At 38.7% G+C, this 24,576-nt stretch overlaps 1 protein-coding gene across 1 annotated transcript in view; it reads left to right on the top strand.

Annotated features, from left to right (window-relative positions):
- LOC109407440 (band 7 protein AGAP004871) overlaps positions 1-24,576 on the top strand; it is a 501,977-nt gene that overhangs the window by 14,782 nt on the left and 462,619 nt on the right. Inside the window, exons 2-3 of the mRNA XM_062852801.1 lie at positions 1,243-1,461; positions 1,532-1,552. Of these exons, the coding sequence (XP_062708785.1) occupies positions 1,260-1,461; positions 1,532-1,552 (223 nt within the window). The 5' untranslated portion in view covers positions 1,243-1,259. The remainder of the gene's footprint in view (positions 1-1,242; positions 1,462-1,531; positions 1,553-24,576) is intronic.

Raw genomic sequence — 24,576 nt, 5'->3', positions numbered from 1 at the left:
TTGGATTCAAAGAAACCATTTATCTACAACACGATTGGATTTATGCTAAGGCGTGAACGTTCTCTATGCTACGGATGAGCAAGGAATTCGTAACAAAGTAGGTACCGTAAACCGGGGTCAAATTGATCAGCGGGGTGAAATTGATCACTCGGGTACTACATTGTAATTCCATACTAGGAACTCTTAAGCGTCGTAATGATCTTAAACTTTTTACGTCATCTGATTCGTAGATGTCTAGAGATGAGTGTAGCCTTTTAATTTTTTAGGAAAAAGTTAGTTTTGCCTTATTTTTTCAAGGAATTCGCAATGTATTTCTCTTTTAGCTGAAATCATTGCTACTAAACCATCTATTGCTTATAGGACTTCCCGTGAGTTTTCTGTTTTAACATTTTTGTGGAGCCTTGGTTAGGGTGTTATGCAGCTAATCAGAACATGAAATAGTTATAAAAAGTTCATTTTATGAAGAAATAGTCACTTATTGTGATAGAAATCACTTATTTCAAATGAAATTGCCTACCTTTAGGCGTTTAAGGGGAAATTTCAAAATTTAATTTTGCATTTAAAGTATGAAATTCACTAGTTGTAAGATTTTAGACGCGTTATTCGGTTTTAGAAGAGCAAAAATAAGCGGTGAAGGAAATTTTCCTGTCCAACCGATGCTTAATTGTATACTGATCAATTTCGCCCCAAAGTGGCATTTCCAATATTTTGATATTTGAAGTTATTTAACTTAAACTTTAAATTTGTTGAACAAAATTCTGTCACATGGTTCCATGGAGATCCACTGGGTACTGGTTTTACAGGAATTCTTTTGGTAATATTTGAACAGGCACTGATGTTATCCGCAAAAGTTGTTTTAAAGTGATCAATTTGACCCCGGATTACGGTACCGTCGTTCGGTCGGTCGCCCTAAGTTAGGATACGGCAAACGTGGATTTATGTATATTGGCAATACGACCGGGTGTGATTCAGGAGACAAAGTTTTCCAATCGATGCAATATTTATGACTCCTACGGAACTACGGCAATTGAGGTCGGATTGGGGTGAAATCGATGCAGGAAACAGGTGCTTCGGGTCCCATGGGGGATGAGTTAGGCGGGAGACAGTAAGTTGTGCTAGCTACCGATTGAGATTTAAAATTTTGTTCTGACATAGAAGTTGAAAAGTTCCTATCTAATTATATGGCTTTCTGTGTTGGTTGGTAAGTGAATGATAGCCGCTTTGATGTATCGCATTTTACAGGCTAGCGAAAGTGGTGCATGATGGTGCCTTTGGACCCAATGGGGCCACCGATAGTGAACGGTGGCGGGGGAGCTGGCGGCGGTGGCGGCCCCGGCAGAGGTAGACAGACAGGACCCGCGGAGGCTAGTGGCGGAATCAGCACCATCAGTATTGCAACAGGTGGCGGTAACGCATCATTCCAGCGGACGGACGATGAATACAGGAACGTACTAATGAGAAGTGAGCATTGATTATTATGGGTTATGATTTCTCGAACGAATGGTGCTAATGGACTGTTTTGCTTTTTCAGATACCACTGTTAGAAAATATGGTGAGTACAATTCCGTGAGATTAATGGTCTGCCATGGGAGGGTGCTAGCTACAGACAATGCTAGTAAAAAAGTCAACATGTTCAGCCAAATGTCTAACGATGAATAATATCATATGACATTTATTCTCTTCGATGCCAGGAATATATATCACTGTATGGGTGTATATGACCAATGAACAGACAGAAAAAAAACTTTCATGAAATATGGGCCCATTTGTACTTGCAGTGCCTAAAGAGACTGGTCATCATTACTTGCTGAAAGAAATACAGCAAGCGTTTCGAAGATTACGCCAACATCGTATGGAGACAATGATTAATATAATATAATGGCTTTTCATCCAGTGGAAAAAGTGATAAATGGCACAGACATTTTGGCACACGATTATTGTGCTTCTTGTTTGCTCAATTCGGGGAGACTTTGTATAGAACATCATACTTGTTCCCTCTATACATACATATATGGACAAAAAGTTTTCTCACGCAACAAGGTGTTTATATTTTGATTACAATGTTTGCATTAGAATTGACTTCTTTAGCGGTGTTGAGACAATTTCATATTCTTAATCTGCATGTCAAACTGAGCCGAAATCCAAATTTTCATCAATTTCGGTGCCCGGGAACCTATTTAAAAATCAATTTTAAGTTTGTATGGGAGCGATTTGTCGAATCACCCCTTGTCGCATTTTGTACTGGGCGGAGCTGTCAGGCAGTTGCCCAGCTGTCAAAATGTGATTTCAAAAAAATCATAGTGACTCAGAAAAAGGTGCTCTCTCGTATAAAATCAAAAAATGATTACATTTTTCAAAATTTAAAAACCCAATTGTTACTCAGATATTTAGATTTTCAATGGCTCTTTAGTTTCACAGTGACATGTGCAGTTATTTTACTATAGGGTGAAGATCCACTTTCTAATGATGTATTTGCCTGGCTTTTTTATGAGCACAAATCTGGAGATCCTTTAAATGTAGCAACCCAAGCAGAAAAAAATAACAATAGCTTAAGAAAATGTATTATTTTGGCAAAATAACTGAGTAATGGAATCAGTTATTTTTATGTTATTGACATATTATATTCTATTACAAACTTGTCTGCCATAAGCGGCAAAATAACAGATATTATATCAAAAAATGTTCTGGAAGACCAACTTAATAACATGTTTTGTTTGCTTCAATAACAACACAATAATAGTCAAATTGAAAAATATTTCAATAATAAATTTTGATATTTAAGAGTTATTGATAAAAATCTGAAATCAAAATTAGTTATGATATCAAACTCATAACAAAGTATATAAGACTATATAAATAACAAAATAAGTGTTCATAACATATCCATAAAAATGTTGGTTATTATTTAAATTATGCTCAATTATAAATAAGATAGCATAGCATAGCATGAATACTGGCAAAAATCATGGCTGCTCAATTACAAAAAGGATATGTATAAATGTATAACTAAACTGCTTCTGATACCATATATATATATAAATGACATAAGAAGTGTGAACAATAAGTCCAACAAAACTTGCTGTTGTTGTATACTTGTTGATCAAATATTTGCACCTCTCAATTATACAATAAAAACGAAGCATGTTCTACAACAAAACATATCATTTAAATGTTATTTAATGGAGGTATACCAATAGCTTGATCAGAATGCCCATCAAAACATGTTATCGAAAAGTGATGCATTGATGAGTTAATGATAACAAAACAAGATATTAAAACACGTTATGTGATTTCGTTGTTATGCATTTGATATTCCCCTCTGCTTGGATAAGGTATCAGTAGGTCGGCTCCAGAGGCACGTTATCGACATTGGCGTAGCTAGGATTTTTTTTCTGGAGGGTGGCCAAGGGGGTTGACTTAAGATGAATTTTAAGCGGCATGAGCGCCCGATATGTGGGAATGCAAATCTGCATTGCTCCTCCTCTTCTCTTCTTGGCGTAACGTCCTCACTGGGACAAAGCCTGCTTCTCAGCTTAGTGTTCAATGAGCACTTCCACAGTTTTTAACTGAGAGCTTCCTCTGCCAATGACCATTTTGCATGTGTATATCGTGTGGCAGGCACGAAGATACTCTATGCCCAAGGAAGTCAAGGAAATTTCCTTTACGAAAAGATCCTGGACCGACCGGGAATCGAACCCGTCACCCTCAGCATGGTCATGCTGAATACCCGTGCGTTTACCGCCTCGGATATATGGGCCCTCTCCTGCATTGCCATTTTGAGGAATTAAAATGTAAATCAAGGAATAAGTGCAATGAAGACGTCGAAACGATCCGAGGCTAATGCGCACTTTTATCGCACATTTTAAGCAGTGTGACAGTCCGATTGCAATTCTGTTTTAGAATTTTAGTTCCTTGTTTCGTTAACTATATAAGTGAGAAAAAATCCTCCATGACTTTTTCCATAGATTGCTGCATTGATTCCATCTAGGGATGCTTCCAGTGATTCCTCCTAGAATTCTTTCTGAAACTCCTCCAGGAATTAATACAAGACTTCCTCCAGGAACTGCTTAGAGATTCTCTTAGGAATTCCTCTTGGCTTCTAGGTTTCCGAGATTCGTCTTTAGTGTTTTTTTTCAGGAACTCCTCCAGGTATTCCTAGAAGAACTGCTATAGGATTTCACCAAGAGTTCCTCTACGAACTCTTCTTATGAATTCCCCAGGAATATCAGATTTTAGATTTTATCTGAAATTTCAGCGACTTCTTTGGTACTTCATCCTGGGATATCTTCAGAAACTCGCCCTGGAATTCCCTCAGGAATTGCTGCTTGGATTTCTTCAGGAATTTTTCCTGAGACTCCTTCAGAAATTCTTCCAGGATTCCTCTGGGAATTCCTCAAGAGATTCCTCTACGAATTCCATTGAAAATTTCTCTATGAATTCCTCCCGGATTCCTTTCGGGATTCCTCCTGAAAGTGCTCCTTCACGAAAATAATCCAGGAATTCCTCAAGGGATTCCTCTAAAATTCAAACAGGGATTCGGCCAGGAACTCCTCTAGGAATTTCTCAAGGAATTTATCTAGAGATTCGTCTAGAAATTCCTACAGTTTTTTCTAGAGCTGCCTCAAGTAATTCCTCTGGAGATTATTTCAGAAATTCTTCCAGGGACTCCTACCGGGATTCCTTCTGAAAGTGCTCCAGATTCTTCAAGGAAATTCTCCAGGAATTCTTCCAAGGATTTTCTCTAGGAATTAATCATGGAATTTATGCAGGGTTTCCTCCAGGAATTTCTTCAGAAATTTCTCAAGGAATTCTTACAGGAATTGTCTCCAGGAATTTCTCCAGAAGGTCCTCCAGGAATACTTCCACAAACTCCTTAAGAAAGTAGTACGGCAATTTCTCCAGGATATTTTCCAGGAAATCCTTCAGGGATTCCTCCAGAAACTCCTACAGGAATTCCTCCCCGAATTTATCCAGGAATTATTTCAGGTATTCTTGCCGAAGTTTCTCTAACAGTTCTTCCTGAAGATCATCTAGAAGTTCCTCCAGGATTTCATCCACGCATTTCTCCAGGGACTCCTCCAGGAATTATACTAAGAATTCCTTCATGAATTACCCCAAGTATTTCTTCTGGAATCCCTCCAGGAATTCCTTCGGAAATTCCTACACTGTTTTTTTTTCCAGGAATTCTCTAGATGTTTTTTTTCGGAAATCCCTACACTTACTCCTCCAGGAATTTTCCAGGGTTTTCTTCAGGAGTTTATCCAGAAATTACTCCTCCAGGGATTTCTCCAGAGATTTCTCCAGGGATTCTTCCAGAAATTCTACTAGGAATTCCTCCATGTATTTACCAGGAATTCCTTCAGCGATTCCTCTAAGGATTTTTCCAGAGATTCCTTTAGGAATTTCTCCAATGATTACTCCATTAATCCTCCAATAATTCCTTCTGGAATCACCTCAGAAATTATTCTGGGAATTCCTCTAAGAATGTCTTCACAAATTTCTCCAGGGATTGTATCCAGAATTTCACTAGAGATTCCTCCGGGAATTCATTCAGGGATAGTTCCACGGAATTTCCCCAAGAATTCTTCTAGGGATTTCTCCAGAAGTTCTTCCAGGCATTCCTTCTAAGGTTCCTCTAGAAATTGCTTCAGGGAGTTCTCTAGGAATTCCTCCAGGTTTTTTTTTTCAAGAGCTTCTCCAGAATTTTCTCTACGGATTCCTTCAGGAATTCCTCAGAAGGTTTCTTCAGAAAATTCTCCCAGAATTCCTCTAGATAATCATCCAGGAACTCATCCAGGAATTTCTCTAGGGATTTCTCTAGGAATACATCTAGGGATTGCTCCGGAAATTCGTCCAGAGGTCCCTCCCAGAATTCCTCTAGATTCTACCAGGAAGGTGATCTACCCATGTTACGGACTCCGTTGATGATCGAGCATCCTTTAGACCCCTTCAACCCTTCATCCATCAATGCCTAACACCTTGCATTGAGGTTCACGGTTTGGAGGACTTTACCGCGGAACAGGGGGCCGGTAGTGTGAGAATAGCCGGCAACTACAAGGTCAATAAAAAAAGATCATATTGTCGTCGCGGTTGAAACCCGAAGTTTCCTCACATCCGACAATCGAATTTTCTCAAAATCTATACGTGAAACCTAACGTCGGATGTAGTGCGCAGGACAGCGGACCTGGCCCTCGTCCAGCGCATTGTGCCCGACGTACGTCCGACACACGGTTTAGGAGAAACATCGATTTTCGCGTGTCAAAAATTTCGATTTTCAACTGCACGAACAATACATATAAAAAAGCTCGTAGCAGTGAAATTGTGCATCAAATTTTATACCATTCGGGAACTCCAGCAGTTTTGAACAACTCACTGCTGTTTTGGACGCTAAAAGGAACTGAATAAGCTTTTTGCCAAAAAATCTTCCTAGTTTACCCCTAAAAATGTACCCGTTTTGTATTCTCTGAAAGGGTTGCAGTGTTTTTTAGCCGAATAATTAGGAAATTAAGTAGAAGTAGTATAACTGTATGCAACACAACTCTATCTGATTTTCATCAATGTCCTACATGTAGAAAGACCATTTTGTGCAGCTCTGAACGTTATTTTCGCATAAAAAATGTCACCAGCATTTCGCAAATAAATAGCTCTTCTGGCTTGGCCACGCCAACCGATTGAACTTCTCACCCAAAACCAATTTGCTACGTCAATGTTTTCTTTTCCGGCTCAAAGCGACAACGAGCGCAGTGCCACCCTTTTTTAATGACCGCAATCAACCTTTTCACCATAAACTCGGTAGTGTTCATTAATCTCCGACCTCGGTCGGACACTCTCCCCCCACATTTCGCATCCCATTTCTGCTCTCATGCTGATGGAACAGCTGCAATCCGCAATCCGAGAGTATCCTCCAGAATGAAAAAATAAGGCAAACAAAAACTACGATGAGTTCGAGTTGAAACTACCCTCCCGCAAAAAAAGGCTTACGATTCTCACGTAACCGGAACGTGGTTGACTTTTGTGGAGCGGCCACTCGGGTGGTGATTCCAAGTTAGGACGACGACGACGCACGGATGCAGGATTAATTTCGTCAAGGAAATCCAACGGCTGCGGTACGGCTTAGGTTTAGAAGGAGTCATCTTATTCACTTGGGTGCGTTTCACTCGATGATGGTTCGTTCAGTTTGCGTATGGGATTAAGAGGTAAATCCCTTTTTCACTTTCATTACTGCGGGCGTCTGTTGGTACTGTGGGATATCAAACTACCATGCTTCTCCATGGCTCTAACTGGAAATGGCATATAGAGCGCTCAAAGAAACAGCAAACTCGTTGTTGCTTGCGGGTGAACCATAAGCTGCTCGTTTGTGTTTGATCATTCTGTTCGTTGCCGTCCCCAGTATGGGCTATGGAGCAGCATGGTAGTTTGATCTTCCACGGTCAATCGGTCTCGCACTACCAACAGCCGTTCGAATCCGAAGTAGTTAAACTAAGGTACTTTTTCCCATTCATGGAACGCCATTTTTGGGACGTTATGTCAGAAAAAAAAGAAGAATAAGAAGGGGAAGAGGAAGGGCGAGAGCTCTGATTCTGATCATCTGCAGTCCACATCGTTGTGCGCCGAATTGTTGGCCTCAATCGCTGAAAACTGCCGTTGTTACCAGCGGTTCGACCAAGGTAAGTTTAAAGAAGGTACAAGCATATCATCAATCAGTGGATGAGGGGAGAGGTGTGTAGCGGGGTAGCGGCAGTTGGCAGCTGGCGAGTTTGTGTACTCTGCGCTCTATCGTTGTCGACGGGGTGCTAGGTAGGGTCTGGGACCATTTGGGCAGGAGCACCTATTTTGGGCACTTGCTGCTATAACTCAGTCAATTTCAAACCGATTGACTTGAAATTTTGAACATAGCTAGATACTGCGCCTTTCTGGTCGTGTTGCAAAAATCAAGTCAATCGGTTCAAAATTGACTGAGTTATAGCAGCAAGTGCCCAAAATAGGTGCTCCTGCCCAAATGGTCCCAGACCCTATTGTTTGTTTATCTCTGGTCAATTGAAAAAAAAAGTCAAGGACAAGCCAGCAGAGACTAGCAGCCGTTTTTCTTTGTATATTTCTCGAAATGTTAAAACCCCAGCGCTTCCAGTGGTCACGGCACGATGGTGCGGTAGCTATTATTGTTCTGGCTTGAGGTGTCCATCAAATTTTTGGCTTCAAAAATACACGTCCAGGTACTGGGGGTCCTGGTACACTGAACTATGGATTAGGCGCTCTCCACACTTCACCGGGCCGGCCCTGATCATCGATTTCTTTCTAACGATATCTATGGCGTTCTCACCAGCCCGACCGGGGCCCGATCGAGCCCCGTCACGGTGTGATGTGATACACGCCATTGTAATCGAATGCTAGAAATCGGTGACCGGGGCACGGCCGAAGCCCACACGCTTTCGGCTCGGCGTAATGGGAATAGCCCTGTAGAATCTGTCCTCGAATTGCTGCCCAGTGAGAGCATTTTGTTTTGGTCCAGCGGTATACACACACTACCACTTACCAGACAAATTAGTTGCATCCTTAAACGATTATGTACTGGGTGGTAGAAACTATGGCTCATTAATCAGGTGATTCCATTATATTAAGAAATTAAAACTTTCTTTACGAAAACTTCTAAAGAGGCGGACCAATAGATATTTCATTCATCCACCTTTTCAGAAGTTTTCGTACCATCGCACAATCCCCGATGAAATACTGTCAAATAGCCCAAAACCAAAACAAACTTGCCAGCTGTCGTTCACTTTTCCAATATGGCGGATTGTGTAATCTGGCATATTGAATTACCTTCCTTATACTTACCTTGGGTTCGACTCTACCTGTCCCCGTGTACCGTGGATAGAAAACCGGCTACGCTAGGGAGACGCCACAAAGTTGGTTTTTTACCTGATGATTGCTTCGACTATAATCACACCAGCTAACGAGGGCACCTCTCCGTCTATCCTGTGGAGGTGGGATTGGTAATGTTGCGCTTCGTAAGAATAGTTTGGAATACCTCGATTATCCTAAGATACAGGGGATGGCTAAAGTGGGATAGACACAAGGATAGACAGCTTTTTTTTTCTCTCTGAAAAAGTTCAACAACCTGTAACTTTTCATAGAGTGCATCAAGAGTTTTCAAATTTTGACTGTTTGCCAATTGTGCTCATTCTGCGAATGGAGTGACGTGAGAAAAGTCGCAGTCGTATATCGAAGTGAGGAATCCCGTCTCGAAGGAAGTGACTCGCCATGTAAATCTAATGGAGAGTCACTCCATTCGAGTCGAGATTTCTCACCTCGATATACGACTCCGTCTTTTCTCACGTCATTCTATTCGCAGAATGAGCACAAATATATTGTTAAACTTTGTTCAAAGTTTCATCCGATTCGGTTTACTGGTTTCGGAGATATGACAGTTCAAAAATTAGTTGTCCAAAAAATAATGTTTTACTAGAACTAGAACTTCTTCGCGAAAGATTACCCAATCGAGCACAAATCTGTACCAATGACGCACATCTTATAGGTTGAGAAACAGTCAAAATTTGAGAAATTTTGATGCACTCTATGAAAAGTTACAGTTAGTTGAACTTTTTTTTTGTGAGAGATAAAAAAATTGCCTATCCCAAACATTTTGACCACCCGCTGTACAATTGGTGTTATCTGGAAATATTTTTGGCTGGCCAAATTTTGTTTGATGATAATTGTCTTTCGAACATGTGACATTAGGGTGGAAAAAAAAATACAATATCTCAACTCAGTCAAGAGCTGGCATCTTTAATGCTTCAGCGCGTGCGCTGTTATAAAAAAATACAACACTACTAAAAAATCTCGCTCTTCGTATATAGCGCGAGCGCGGTGCAGTTTCGGTCGCTTGATAGCGCGCGTCCTGAAAGGTTAACAAAACCGTTCCAGCCATGTGTCGAAAAGATTTCATGTAAAAACTAGCTGTACCCGGCAAACTTTGTCTTGCCTACTGTGTTTTTTACGTTTCAAGTCGCTAGCTAAGTTTAAGTCCCCGCTCAAAGTGCAAGAAAAATGAGTTTTCATTTATTTCAATTTCCTCATGTTTTTTGGTTCATAAACCTTCCTTGGGTAAAAACCAACAGAACAAAACCAAGACGACCCAAATCGGACGTTCCGTTCGCGAGTTATGCGCGATCTCACGTATGCCACTGCATTTTTATATATAAAGAAGATTCCCGTTTTAGATGTATTCTATGTGACGGACATCTTTGTCTACATAAAACCCAACAAACATTATTGCTGTACAACAGATGAATGAACCCCTTCGTGGCCCAGCGGTTAGCGGCGTCAGTCGTTTAGGTGTCTCGTAAGCCTCGGAGTGTGGGTTCGATTCCCCGCTCCAATCGGGGAAAATTTTTCGTCAAACGGAAAATTATCTACTGGACCACTGGGTATAATATGTGTTATCCGTTCTCAATGGGAAACAATCAGCTGCGTTTTTGCTAGAGCGCCGGTGGAGGCGCTTTTCTGATAAATGCGGTAAACGTGATAACAGTGTAAAGTAACAGCGAAGGTTACGTTATGCGATCGTAGGCGGCGCTCGTGTTCCACGTGTTTTTCACATATACAGCGGCGCTACCTGGCACTCGAAACATAACGCGCATCACGGGTGGAAAATGCCAGTCAGGAAAAATGAAGTAAACAGCTTGAAATTTGTATGGTGGTGCAATAAATACTCTGTTGCTGCAATGAATCCGGAAGAAACGCTTAGGTATAATGATTTTCTTTTTAATTTGCTACTTTTTATCCCAGGGTACAAATCGCTACGATGCGGAACAAGTGCAAGCCAGCGTTTTTCCATACAAGAAAAATGATTTTACTTCAAATGGGCTGAAAATCTCGTTAATAAAGATAATAATAATAATTTTACTTCAAATGTGGTGGTGCCATCTCTGAGAAAAACATGCTTTATTTTTACCCTATTGTTAGTAATGTTCAGTCTGTAGAGGCCGCAAGGTCGAAGATGGTGCAATTGACTTTTTTATTGTCTTTTTAAACCGCTCTTAAGCTTGATTTTGAACATGTTGACTAAATAAGCTGTTGTTCAAGTTACATTGTTACCTCGGAAGGCCGCAGGGATTCATATATGAACATGTTCAGCAATCTCTCCCGATAATTCTCCATGGATGTTGCCAGGCCCGGATTAAGGATTGTGGGGGCCCGGGGCCCGAGCGAATGTGGAGGCCCTTCGGAGAGCTGACCAAAAATGTTTTTCCTTATTTTCGAACAGTACTTGAGCAATATAGAAAATAATGCCAATGTTAGCAACCAAAAAAAGTTTTTGTGGAGGCCCCTAAAATGTGGGGGCCCGGGGCCCGGCCCCCCCCGGCCCCCCCTTAGATCCGGCCCTGGATGTTGCCCAGGATTCCTTTTCTGACTGACTTTACCAGGATTTCTTCATCGATTCTTCCCGAGATTTCTTTGGGAATTTCTTTCAGGATTCCTTCTGGGTTCTTTTACGGGTTATTCTGAAGATTCCATCAGGGATTTCTCCTGAATTAATTCTGGGGTTTCTCCCAGGTTCAGAGATTCGTTCAGGAATTCATCCCAGGAATTCCGTCATTATTTTTTACCGGTTTTAAGGGAAAACTCTAAATTTATTCTTAGATTTTTTTGAGAATGTTTCCAGAGATTCCTTTAGAGATTTCTCCCGGGACTCTTTCCGACATAAAGAAACTTAATTGATTTCTCATTTAACATTTCCTCTTGAGATCCAATTAGGGATTCGTCCTAATTATTTTCAGATATTCTCTCAGAGATTCCTTCCGGGATATTTTCATTGATGTGTGGTTAAGGCTATGGATCGCCAATCCGGAGACGGCGGGTTCGATTCCCGTTCCGGTCGGGAAAATTTTCTCGACTCCCTTCCCTGGGCATAGTGTATCACTGCCCGAGTAGAAGTAAAAATCAGAACAACATCATCATTTGATATTCCTCAGTGAAGTACTCAAGATCATAATAAGCTATTGGTATGTTTGACATAAGAGATAAAAGATCAAAAATAAGATCAAAAATTAGTATGGGGAAGAACATAATAATATCTCATTTTGATGTTATAAGATCAGACTAATATCTGGGGAGATTTGGGCTGTAGCGCATCTAACCAATATCATAAAATGATCTGACAGATGGATTAGAGTAAAAAAAAAAAGAAAAATGGCCGCGACCAGAATCGAACTTATTACCATGTGATTTATGAGCAGTGACATTACCACTGCACTACGACTCATATCTGAAAGTAGGAGGTAACAAGAGCATCAAGTTCTACGTTTTCCAAGGTGTTTGCGAGTCATGGTAGTTGTGTTGGTTTGGTCCCACCATGTTGTAGATGAGTGTGTGAAAGAACTTATTATGATCTTGAATAGTAGTTTTCAGATCTTACAATTTTCGGATGTTATAGATGAATGTGTCAAAGAACTGATTTTGATCTTGAGCAGTAATTTTCAGATCTTTCGATTTCTGGATGTAGTAATGAGCTGAATTTTAGTATGGTGAGAAGGTCAGTTCTCTATTTCTGTAATGAAATGGTGCAAAAAGCGTGGGTATTATGTTTTCTTGCCTAATTTGATGCTGATTGAGCAAAACTTTGAATAACTATGTTGTTTATATTGCAAGAAATGGAGAAAACAACAACACTGTTGCCCAAAGTTTTGCTCAAACAGCATTAAATTAGGCAAGGAATCATAATACCCACGCTTTTTGCGCCATTTCACTGCAGAAACGGAGAATTGACCTTCTCACCATACTAAAATTCAGCTCATTACTACAAATCTAGTACTTCACCGATCTGTCCTATAGGATGCAACCAGTAAAGTACTAGATTGTAGTAATGAGCTGAATTTTTGTACGGTGACATGGTAAATTCTCAATCTCTGCAACGAAATGACACAAAAAGCCTGGCTGTTATGATTCCTTGCCTAACCTAATAGTGTTTAAAACTTTAGGTAAATGTGTTATTGTTTTCTCCATTTCTTGCAACAAAGTTTTCCAAAGTTTTATTCCAACAGCACCAAATAAGGCAAGGAATCATAATACCCACGCCTCCTGTATAATTTCGTTGCAGAAACGGTGAATTTACCTTCTAGCCATAAAAAATCAGCTAAAAATCTAGTGTGTACTTCACTGAACGTGCTCTATTGTGAACTGTCGCCCAGAAAAGCTTTGGAAAGATTTAGAAGATCGTAGTCGTCACGACTGTCGTCTGTTCGTATACCCGAGGCAGAATCGCTACGCAATTCGTTGGTTGAAACTCAAAAAGCTTGTCGTCTGCAGCGGTATGTTTTTTTGAATCTAGAATCAAACGGTCCGTTTTTCGAAATGGACGTATTAGCGGGCCGATAAAGTTCCCAAATTGTCCGGTGATTCATTTATTGGATTCGTACCACAAATGCAAGCTCGACATCGAGGTCCTGCTCATGTTGTCATCGGACTCAATTGGAAAGCCTCGGCTGGTTTACTCACAGTGAAATAAAATAATTATAAACTGGGATTAAAAAATCTATCAGATAAAATCAGTTCAGTATATATATATTTTTTTAATGTGTATTTTAACTTATAGCTAATTCTACACTCAAAAAAAAAAAAAAAAAAATCAGTATATATTTTTATGCCTTTTTTAAAGAAAGGCAAATATCGATTATATGCATTTTTTGTGCCGATTACTCTGTTTTTTTTTTGTTCAATTGTTGCAGCCATATACCCGCTTATTGAGAATGAAAGCCACTTCTACTTCCTTTTTGTCCCAGTGCTCGTTTGTAAAATTTGTGGGGTACATAAGGGAACATCTATTTATTATGTAACGCTAAATTCGATATTTCCGAACTCGGTGGTTGGTTCATTAGGATCTGGCGGAATCCATAAAGTGCTTTTGTAAAAAAAGTATCCAACTTTTTTGTATGGGTCGTAACGCTAGGCTGTATTCCCTATTCCCCTGGAGCGTCACGGAATTTATTGAGCCCCTATCTCCTGAAGCGTTACGTTATTTGGGGACGGCGCATAATGAAAGTTGAAAACTTAAAATAGTTTTTATGCGCATGTTGGGAAATTTCGACATTTATACAGCGTGTTGCACTAGGCCTTCCAAAAATCAAATTAAGTACTAATTTTGAAATCATATCACGATGAGATATTGAGAAGTTATTTGGCAACTTTTTGAATATCTCATCAATATCATATTAAGATATGACATCAAAATTTGATCGTTTTAAGATATGATTATGATATTCACGTCTACCCGGGTGTGCTTGCCTCACAATAACTAATTCATGCAATGGCTGGCAAAGAAAGCCCTCCAATTAATATCTGTGGAAGTGCTCAAAGAACACTAAGTTGGAGATAGGCTGGACAAGTCACAGTGGAGACGTAGAGCCATAAAGAAGAAGAAGAAGAAGAAGAAGAAGAAGAAGAAGAAGAAGAAGACGACGAAGAAGAAGAAGAAGAAGAAGAACGTCGGAGCCCTGCATAAATGAAACACTGAAAGAATGGTGCAGATCCGTTTGCCCGTTCCGAGCCTTTTCGTGACATACGAACACCATTCCATTTTTATTTATATAGATAGATAGATATTCTCTTGATTTTCAAAAGAATTTCAGCAGGAACTTTTCGACTCTCCTTTCTTTAAAATTTTGGAGGTCTTCCCCTTCTGGGGTTTTTTCTGCGATTGAACCAGAGATCTCTCCTGAATGCTTCAGATATTTTTTCAGAGATTCCCCAAAGACTGTTTCCGAAAGTTCTTTACAGATTCACCCCGAACATTCTGCGGAAGTTCCTTTCAAAACGCTATTCCTGTGATTCCTCTAGGGTTTTGCCTGATTGTTCCAGATATTTCTTCAGAATCCTTCCAATATATCTTCAGGTATTCTTCCTTCATTATCGTTTTTCGGATTTGTATTGGGTTTGCTCCTCGGCAGTCTTTCAAGGTAATTGCCTCATGATTTTTTTTCCTGATGAACCCGGGATTCTTTTGCAGAGATACATTTTTCATATTATCCTAGGATACCATCAAGAATTTTGATTTTGAATGTTGTAGGGATGTTTTGAGACATGAGAGAATGAGGTGGTAATGCGATAGATAATGAAATAAAGTGATAAACTCTAATGTTTTCTAGACACTTTCTAAGCATTTCGTTGTACCTCTTTCTAGTTTTGTCTACATTCTAATTTTGATGGCTAATTTATAGCTTTTTTCATGCGCTAGAAAGTAGCAATAATGCTAAAATATGGTTCCAATAAACTCTCAGACCTTTATAGCCAACATCTTCAATCTTTCTGGAACTACATATTCTCCATGAGAATCTAACAATTTCAGTAAGTAACTGTAGAAGATGAACAAATTTAGTAATTAACTGTAGAAGATGAGCAAGCTTTGTCCTATAGGGGCTTAAGGGGGTTCCATCGGCGTTATAGGAGCGTTTCCGGAATTAAAGAGGGTTTGTGCATTACGAGGGGTCCGAGGGGGTTCCATGGAGTTTAAGGTAGTATTTATATAAGCTTCGAAACATTTCCAGGGGGTTCCGGAAGCGTTACAGGAGCGTTTTTGGGGGTTTTGGATGAACTCAGGTGCGTTACATGGGTGGTCTCAGGTGCGTAACATGGGGTCCGAGTGGGTTCTAGGGTGTTTCCAGTGGTACTTTAGGAAGTTGCAAAGGATTTTCAGGGGGTTCCGGAAATATTACAGGAGCGTTTTCAGGGGTTTCCGAGGTTCTCATGTGCTTTATAGGTGTCCGATGTGGTTTGGGCGGCTTAAGATGTCGTTTCAGAAAATTTCAGAGGATTTTCAGCGGGTTTTAGGCCGTATTGGAGGATTCCGGAGGGTCTAAGCAGTGTTACATGGAGTTTGGCAGGGTTTAATCGAGCACACACTTTTTGAAAATATGAATTAGATCACTGCTCTGAGCTGAGTTTCAGGGAGATTTCAGAGAAGTTTTTACGCGTTTCAGGCAGTTTCACAAGTGATACAAGACGTTTCTAATTGATAACGCTTGTAGACAATTGGAGATTGTTAAACAAGCATTGAACTCACTACTTAACGGCATATATTTGCATGAGGCTGAACACGTCCTTAACTCCACTCCACACGCTACTTCTTTCCCGTAATCCAACCTTATGCTTAAGATAAAAGCACTCCAACTGTTCTGACAATAATCCAATTCCATTTAGGTAACCTAAATGGAGGTACCTAAATAGATTTCATCTTGCCACCTTATGGAGGTTGCAGTGTATTAAGAATCGTAAAATTGGATGTAAAGCGGGTATTTGGACGATTTGGACCCTTCTTTCTGATACAGTAAACCATAGTACATCCCAAGTAACAATCAGCATGCATTGAAGGTTTATTCATGTTATATCCTGCTTTTATACGAGGATGTGAAAAAAACTAGTTACTCTATATTAGTTTTATGTGGTAGTTTTTTACTCTGCATCTTTGGCATTCCATAAAACTATCATGTAACTTCTGCTATAAACATATTCAGTTAAAGACTTGCAAGTAGTTATGAATTGGTTTTATCACTTATTATATACCATGTCAATTAAACTTGCATTTGCGGTTGTTGCCGGAGAGATTTTTCTGTGAACAAATATACAAAAACTGTGAGGCAATGATTAAAACCAGCAATAGATTTCGTGGCCGTAACATAGACCAAGAAATGCTGTGATAAAACTGTTAGTTCTATCATGAGCTCAGTTATGACCACCTCACGAGGGTAATGGAGAAATGATCAGGAACACAGAGTTTTATCAGAAAAATATGTCGCCTAGTCGGAATAATTTATGTAAATACAGAAAAATCATTACCCAATTTTGTGATTTCACGTACAGCTAGAGATCAAACTTAACGATTCAACACATTTCCGTGATTTTGCAGCCAATTCCACCAAGTAAATTACAGTCAGGTTTTTTTACGCGGGGGATACGTACCGCGTAAAAAAAAACTCAGTTCAAAATTAAAAAAAAAACGCGTAAAAAAAGTCTCACCATTTCTCGACGAATCAAGCGAAAATAAGACGATGTTTTTTTTGTACCGCGTAAAAAAAGACCTGACTGTAAATGAGGAATTCCACGGAGTCATGTAAGTCGATCCTGAGCGACCATTTCAAAAATATCTGAAACTTTGCACAGTTTTTCAATTTCATTTAAATCGCCATTTTTCGATATTAAACCTTCATATTCACTCACGACTAACTTTTCAAAAGGGTGTATGCGAAAATAGTTTAAAAATATTCTAGAAGCTGTACAGCAAAAACGGATTGTTCGATTGTTATGAATTTTTCAGCAAAGTTAGATAACTTAATGATGATTCCTTAGAAAATATACACTGTAAAAAAATTATTTTTTTACTTTAAAAAAATATGATATTTGTCACAAAAACTCAAATATCTGAAAACCCTATCTTTTTACCAACGTCAATTTTTTAGGTAAAATGGCCCATTATATCATCTATCTACCATACAATTTTGGTGATGGTAAACTGATAAACAAAAAAGTTATGACATTTCAAACATTTCACAACTTTTACATTTAGTAACAAAAAAAATTTTTTTCTGTGTAAATTATTTCGGGAATTATATTTTGATGCTGATTTTATTGTAAAGGCTACCGCCTGAATTAAACAAGTTGTTTTCATGATATTTTTGTTTGATTATTCATAATTACTATAGTATCTATTTGAAAGTTAGACGCGATCCAGTGTTGTGATCAAAAATATTGAGAGTGTCATACTTTTTATTGTACGTGACTGGTGAAAAAATCCCTTGATAGTTTTGAAAAGCTGTTGATTATAAGAAAAATGGAATTAAACTTATTTTTAAGACAAAAGCTGTATAATAAAAGTTTTATATACGCGTATACGTCTAGTTTATCTGCAAAAAAAATACCTCTTAGAGAACAGACTTTATGATCGGAAGAATGCGAGTAACTTCACAACAACAAATGCATGGGAGGTACATACCACAGACAAACAGACGAAACGCCTAGAACAATTTTCGTGAAAATCCATCGCCCAGTTCACACTACCACCACCTGGTGGAAATGTTTCACGAAACACTGCGTTGTGCAATATCGTCATCAGAAGGCGCTAGTGTGAAACGTCAAACGCAAAGAAAAGCGATGGGCGCTCTTCTGGTTATGAAAGCCACAACAAGATTCAAAATGATCGTTAAAGGCGTGGTCAATGAAAATTTCGTCAGTGTTACGTTTGTTTGTCTGTATACATACCATGACAATGCTCACGAAAAAGCAAAAAAATACTACCGCTATGAATATTAAAAATTTTATTGTAATTTTTTTCTTCAATCAAGCAAACAACACCAAACTGGTCAGTTAAAACTAATAAGTAATTTTGTTTATTATAATCTAACGAACAACATGAACAGTCGCTTTCTCAAAGGTCTTTAACTCAACGCTCTCTTGTAGACCGTTTGAGGAAAAAAAAAATGTTCAAAAGAGTTACGAAATCTCACCGAAAGCACCATAGATAAACTGAAAGAGACTGGTTATGCCCAAATGTCCACATTGAATACAAATTTACGCATTTGCACGTTCTGCCGTCTAGACTTTGACAAACGAGCCATCTGTATATCATCGGTGAAGCAGAGCGCAGGAAGTTCGAAAACGACAACAACTGAAAAATTGCCAAAAGTGCTAAGTGCAGAGAGTCATGCCACCGTACCATCAGTGACATCTGTTTAACCCTTCAGCGCGCGCGCTGTTGTAAAAAGTACAACACTACCAAAAAACCTCGCTTTTCGTATACAGCGCGAGCGCGGTGCAGTTTCGGTTGCTTGATGGCGCGCGACCTGGAAGGTTAAACAATTTAATCACGCCCCTTTTCATGAATGCTTCGAAATATTCTTCAACATCTATACCCATTTCAATGATTTTAACGTTGCAAAACACGCTTTCAACATTCATCTTGAAGAAGAGGGAAAACACGTGTCCTCAAATGTAACAGCAAATTAATGAATAAACGACTAATGCGCGGAGGGCGTGATAAAATCGGAACATTACTGTACATATAATATACATAATACATAATAAAAACAGCTTGTTTTACTCACGCAATGCCATTAACAATAAAATTAGTATCAAACTGCGATTTCCGGTCGAAATAATTTACACTAAAAAAAAATTATTACTAAATGTGAAAATTGTGAAATGTTTGAATTGTCATAACTTTTTTGTGTATTAGTTTATCATCACCAAATTTTTATGGTAGATTGCTAATACAATGAACCGTTTTCCCTAAAAAATTACGTTGATAAAGAGATAGGGTTTTGAGATATTTGAGTTTTTGTGACAAAAATGATTTAAAAAAAGATTTTTTTTCACAGTGTATATTTTCTTAGGAATCACCATTTAGTTATCTAACTTTGCTGAATCAGCATCAAACTGCGATTTCTGACCGAAATGATTTACACAGAAAAAAATATTTACCAAATGTGAAAATTGTGAAATGTTTGAAATGTTATAACTTTTTTATTTATTACTTTACCATCACCAAATTTTTATGGTAGATTGCTAATACAATGGACCGTCTTCTCTTAAAAAAATACGTTGGTAAAAAGACAGGGTTTTGAGATATTTGAGTTTTTGTAACAATAATGATATTTTTTAATATTAAAAAAGATTTTTTTTCACAGTGTATATTTTCTTAGGAATCACCATTTAGTTATCATACTTTGCTGAACAATTCATAGCAATCGAACGAGCCATTTTGGCTGTGCAGATTTTTGAATATTTTTGAACCATTTTCACATACACCCTTTTGAAAAGTTAGTCGTGATTCAAAATAAAAAATTGATATCGAAAAATGGCGATTTAGATGGAACTGAAAAACTGTGCAAAGTTTCAGTTCAATAGAAAATCATGATTTTAAAAATTTCCTTAATTTTGATGCTGTTGCTTGGAATCGCTCAAATGCATTTAACTTCCAATTAATGCACAGTTTGTGTGGCGCACTTATGTTTTGTCATTATCACAGTCACATTCACCACAAATTGCCCGTGGCCTGTCTCCTAACACGCATTAAATAGTATAACAAATCTGAATTCTAGATCGGCATCTTTCCAATTGATCGCTGAATAAACAACCAAGCATAATTTATTCTGACGGTCAAACATTGATAGTGAAAATAAACAAAACAAATATTTGACAAGTCACAAGATGGTTTTATTTAGAAGGTAGTATCGGGGATACGGTAAAACTATGTACAACCCGAAATCCTAAGCCGGTTTGCATACGAAGTCCTGTAGATCAAAATAAGATTGAGCCAATTAGCCAAAGATTGAGCAGCCAGAAGAGCTCGAGGGGACTTTCAAGTCGTCATCAATAGTTTTATGGTTAGGGTTTTTGAATCGCTAAAATAAATCGTCGATAAAATCAAAATTGTTACTTGGGATACATCAAACCCGAGCAGAAGAGAATAACAATCGCATAACAAAATGCGTTATTTTGGCAAAATAACTGAGTAATGAAATCATTTATTTTAATGTTATTAACATATTAGGGGGATTCACTTAACGGCGTAAACTGCTTATTAAAGTTTATTCTGATTAAACGTCGCGATCACCAAGGCTATCTTTGATTATTTCATTCGCAAAATCATGAAACATTTCAAATAAGCAGTAAATCATGGCTTACGCAGCAATTTAAGCTGTTTAGTGAGTACCCCTATTATGTTATAAACTTGTGTGCCATAAGCGGCAAAATAACAAACATCATAACAAAAAAATGTTCCTGGAAGACTAATTTAATAACATGTTTTGTTTGTTTCAATAACAGCTTATTAACCATGAATTCTAAAATATTTCAATAACAAAATTTGATATTAAAAAGTTATTGATAACAAACCATAATATTTTGCTTATGGTTTGTTATCAATAACAAAAAAAGAATGTCCAACAAAACATGTCATGGAAAGGTGATACCTTGATAAGTTATTAATAACAAAATAATATATAAAAACAGGTTATGTTATTTTATAGTTATTATTTTGTTATTCTCCTCTGCTCTGCCTCTGCTAACAAGTCATGGGCATATAAATGGATTTTTTAAACTAAATGGATGATTTTGTTACCTTTGTTGATAAAAATGATAACAGTGTAGAGGTGAAATGTAGTAAAAGGTTAAATGTATTGATATATTTTCCTAAATGTTTAGGAGTTTAAGTTAATTTCTACGGGAATAATGTTTTTACGATCAAAAAAAATGAAAAAAAAAACTTTTGTTTCACTTTCACTCAACCCGTGTCCATAATGAATAGGAACCAATAATGGCGCGACGCAAAAACCAGCTCCACGTGCAGGCTATTCTGCCAGTTGATACTATCGATTCTGAATGGGATGACTTCATTAGCACTCGATAAACAAATTCATGATCCCCGTTAATATTAATGATTCGAGAGAGATAGCCCATCCCGGCCAGCCCTCATAAATGAGCGAAATTTCCTTGGTTCGCACAAAAACCGGCAGATTTCCTGGGCGGAATTTTGTCATACTATCCATGGGTTGTTGTCAACCCTCTTTTCAACAACAATCAATTATACCCCGGAAACCACTTCCGCCGCCGCCTCCCGGCGCGGTCCACATAACTGTCGGAAAAACTTCCCGTCTGCCATCGATATCGAAGGATAGAGTTTTGCTTTATGAAATCGTTTCCACCAGCATTTCCAAACAAATATTCGCTTGCGTCGTTATAGACATACAATAACCTAGTCGCACACATCCCCCCATCATCGACAGCACCAACAACGTTGATGCCGACATCGACAATGACGACGACGACGATGACGACGGGAATGGGAAAACTAAATTGTAGCGAAATGTGGTGAGTGTTGGTGACGATGGTATGGCACCGCATGGAAACTGCTTTTGTGCTCTGTGACCTCAATCTATGAATGCATACTCCTAGTAGGTACCTACGTATTGTGCGAGGGTGGCAGGCGGCCGATCGGTGTGTTGAATCCATATACCATTACCGTCGGACGGAGAAGGATCCGAATCACGATGCTGCCGCTGCCAGGACCCACCAGACCTACTCAATTAAGATTTGGTGATATGGAAAACGGCTTTCCTCTCGAGTGGTGGTGGTATACGATTCTCGACACCCTCCTATCGTAATGATGACTACGGGATACGTATATTTTCACCCGTCAACAGCCGGGGTGTTACGCCCAATCGGATGGCAGCCTGTATGGCGCGCCCATAAATACGCTGCTTGAGTGTCTTGGGTATGTTTTTACCGCAACTACTTATTTGTAGTAAGTATATAATTGCTTTGCTTACTACTTGAAGGGCTACAACTCGGAGAACCTATACCGAATGAAGCATTCGTTTCTACTGGTTTCGGTCCTGGGCCAATTACTTCCTGTCGCCCTGAACTTTCAGAGTCCGTAGGTCCTCAGCAATTGTATAAAGCAAATGTGACGAGGCCGACAGCCTTTTTCTGGTTCTCCTGCGTACCATCTACGTGCCAAACTCACCGAAGCCTGCCGTGTTTAAATCGCTTCACTCCATCCATCTCTTTATCGCCGAGTATTGTTCGCAGTCCTTGACGTTTGAAGACTCCAAAGGTTCTCCGATCAACCAGCCTGCAGTCTAGGGACTTCAGCTGGTTTCGTAGACCGAAAAACATCCCGATTCGCAGTTATTGTGGTGTTAGGCGTAAGTCAATCTCGCAGTTTCCCTCTTAATACTTTGGAGCCGGAGGGGTCATATATGACCCAAGCATAGAAACGGCTGTATAAATTCACATATTCAATAACACAGAATACTGTTTTCGGCAAAGTTGTTGCAAATTGAGTCCTCTATTAAGGAAAAATGGGAATATTTGTATTTGAGGCTTTATTGATAACCTAAAACATCCTGAACACCATGAAATTGGGAGAAACGAAATAATTGACATACCAGTTGTTCTAAAAGCTGCGTTTGGATATGGGTTACATTCATATGTATTTATTAACCCTCCGTCAAGAAAATCAATAGGGGTTTTATATTCTGAAATGTTTTAGATGTTCCAAACTGTCCTGTAGTAAAGTCCTTCAAATCTACAAGAATAATTTTATGTCTTTTTGCCACAAATAATAGCATTGAAATCTCAAATGCCATTTATGGACAGTATAGGGAAATTCCAGGTCAGCCAAACTACTTTGAAGTTCAGAATTACAAGTTTATACTCGTAACAGTATCCATATCTGCTATACTGAGTAACGTTGCACAATCAGGCGTTGTGCAACTTGAAGTCTACTTGACATTCGGGGTCGTCCAAACTATTGTATAATAAAAAGGACTTTATCTACAAGAATAACTTTATGTTTTTTTCGCCATAAATAATAGCAATACATAATCTGCTGGGATCTGTCAAGTTTTTGAAATCTCAAATGATATTTAGATACACTATAGGTTTATTCCAGGTCAGCCAAACTACTTTGGAGTTCAGAACTTCAGATCTACATTCATAATAGCAACCATATCTGCTATACTGAGTAAGGTTGCATATTAAACTATGGAAATTGGACCAATCTGAAGTATACCTGATGTTATTATAAACGTTTGGGACATCAGGGTCGTCTAAAATTCCCTATAACGAAGTCTTCAAGAATGAGTTTATGTGTTACTATAAATTATAGCATGGCATAATCTGCTGTCTTGGAGTTCAGAACTTCAGGTCTACACTCATAACAGTAGCCATATCTGATATACAGAGTAAAGTTGCATAATCAATCGAGGTTACTGGACCAACCTGAAGTCTACTATATTAAGGTGGCCCACACTTATATGAAAAACAAAAATTTCGAAAAATGCCAAGTCTTACCTCCTCAATCAGTTGTTTTGGACTCCCAGAAGCTACGTTCAAAATTTGAGCAAAATCGGTTGAGCCTAAGGGGGCGCTCAAAACGCTTGAAGTTTGTATGGGAAAACTTGGCCAAATGTATGCAGAAATTTTAAGTTTTCTAATTTTGCCGCTAGGTGGCGCTGTAAGCATTCAATAATCAAACCCTTTGGTATTATTGTAGGTGACTATATGCCAAACAACTTTGTCGAAGACCGCAAAGTGATCCAATGTCTGTGAAAAAAGTTATACCCTAGGAAAAGTGAGGATAAACTTTATTGTTATTTTTCCAATACATGTAAATGAATAATATCAATAATGAAATCTCAATACTTTGCCTCACTTTGCCTAGGGTATAACTTTTTTCACAGCCGTCGGATCACTTCGCGGTCTTCGACAAAGTTCTCTGGCATATAGTCACCTACAATAATACCAAAGGGTTTGATTATTGAACGCTTACAGCGCCACCTAGCGGCAAAATTCGAAAACTTAAAATTTCTGCATACATTTGGCCAAGTTTTCCCATACAAACTTCAAGCGTTTTGAGCGCCCCCTTAGGCTCAACCGATTTTGCTCAAGTTTTGAACGTAGCTTCTGGGAGTCCAAAACAACTGATTTAGGAGGTAAGACTTGGTATTTTTCGATATTTTTGTTTTTCATATAAGTGTGGGCCACCCTACTACTATATGGGTCATTCCATATGAAGTGACCAAGAAA

This window comes from Aedes albopictus, chromosome 2 (genome assembly GCF_035046485.1).
Source record: "Aedes albopictus strain Foshan chromosome 2, AalbF5, whole genome shotgun sequence".
NCBI classification, from domain to species: domain Eukaryota; kingdom Metazoa; phylum Arthropoda; class Insecta; order Diptera; family Culicidae; genus Aedes; species Aedes albopictus.
The sequence above is the reverse complement of the archived record's forward strand: the minus strand, read 5'-3'. Positions and strand labels throughout refer to the sequence as shown.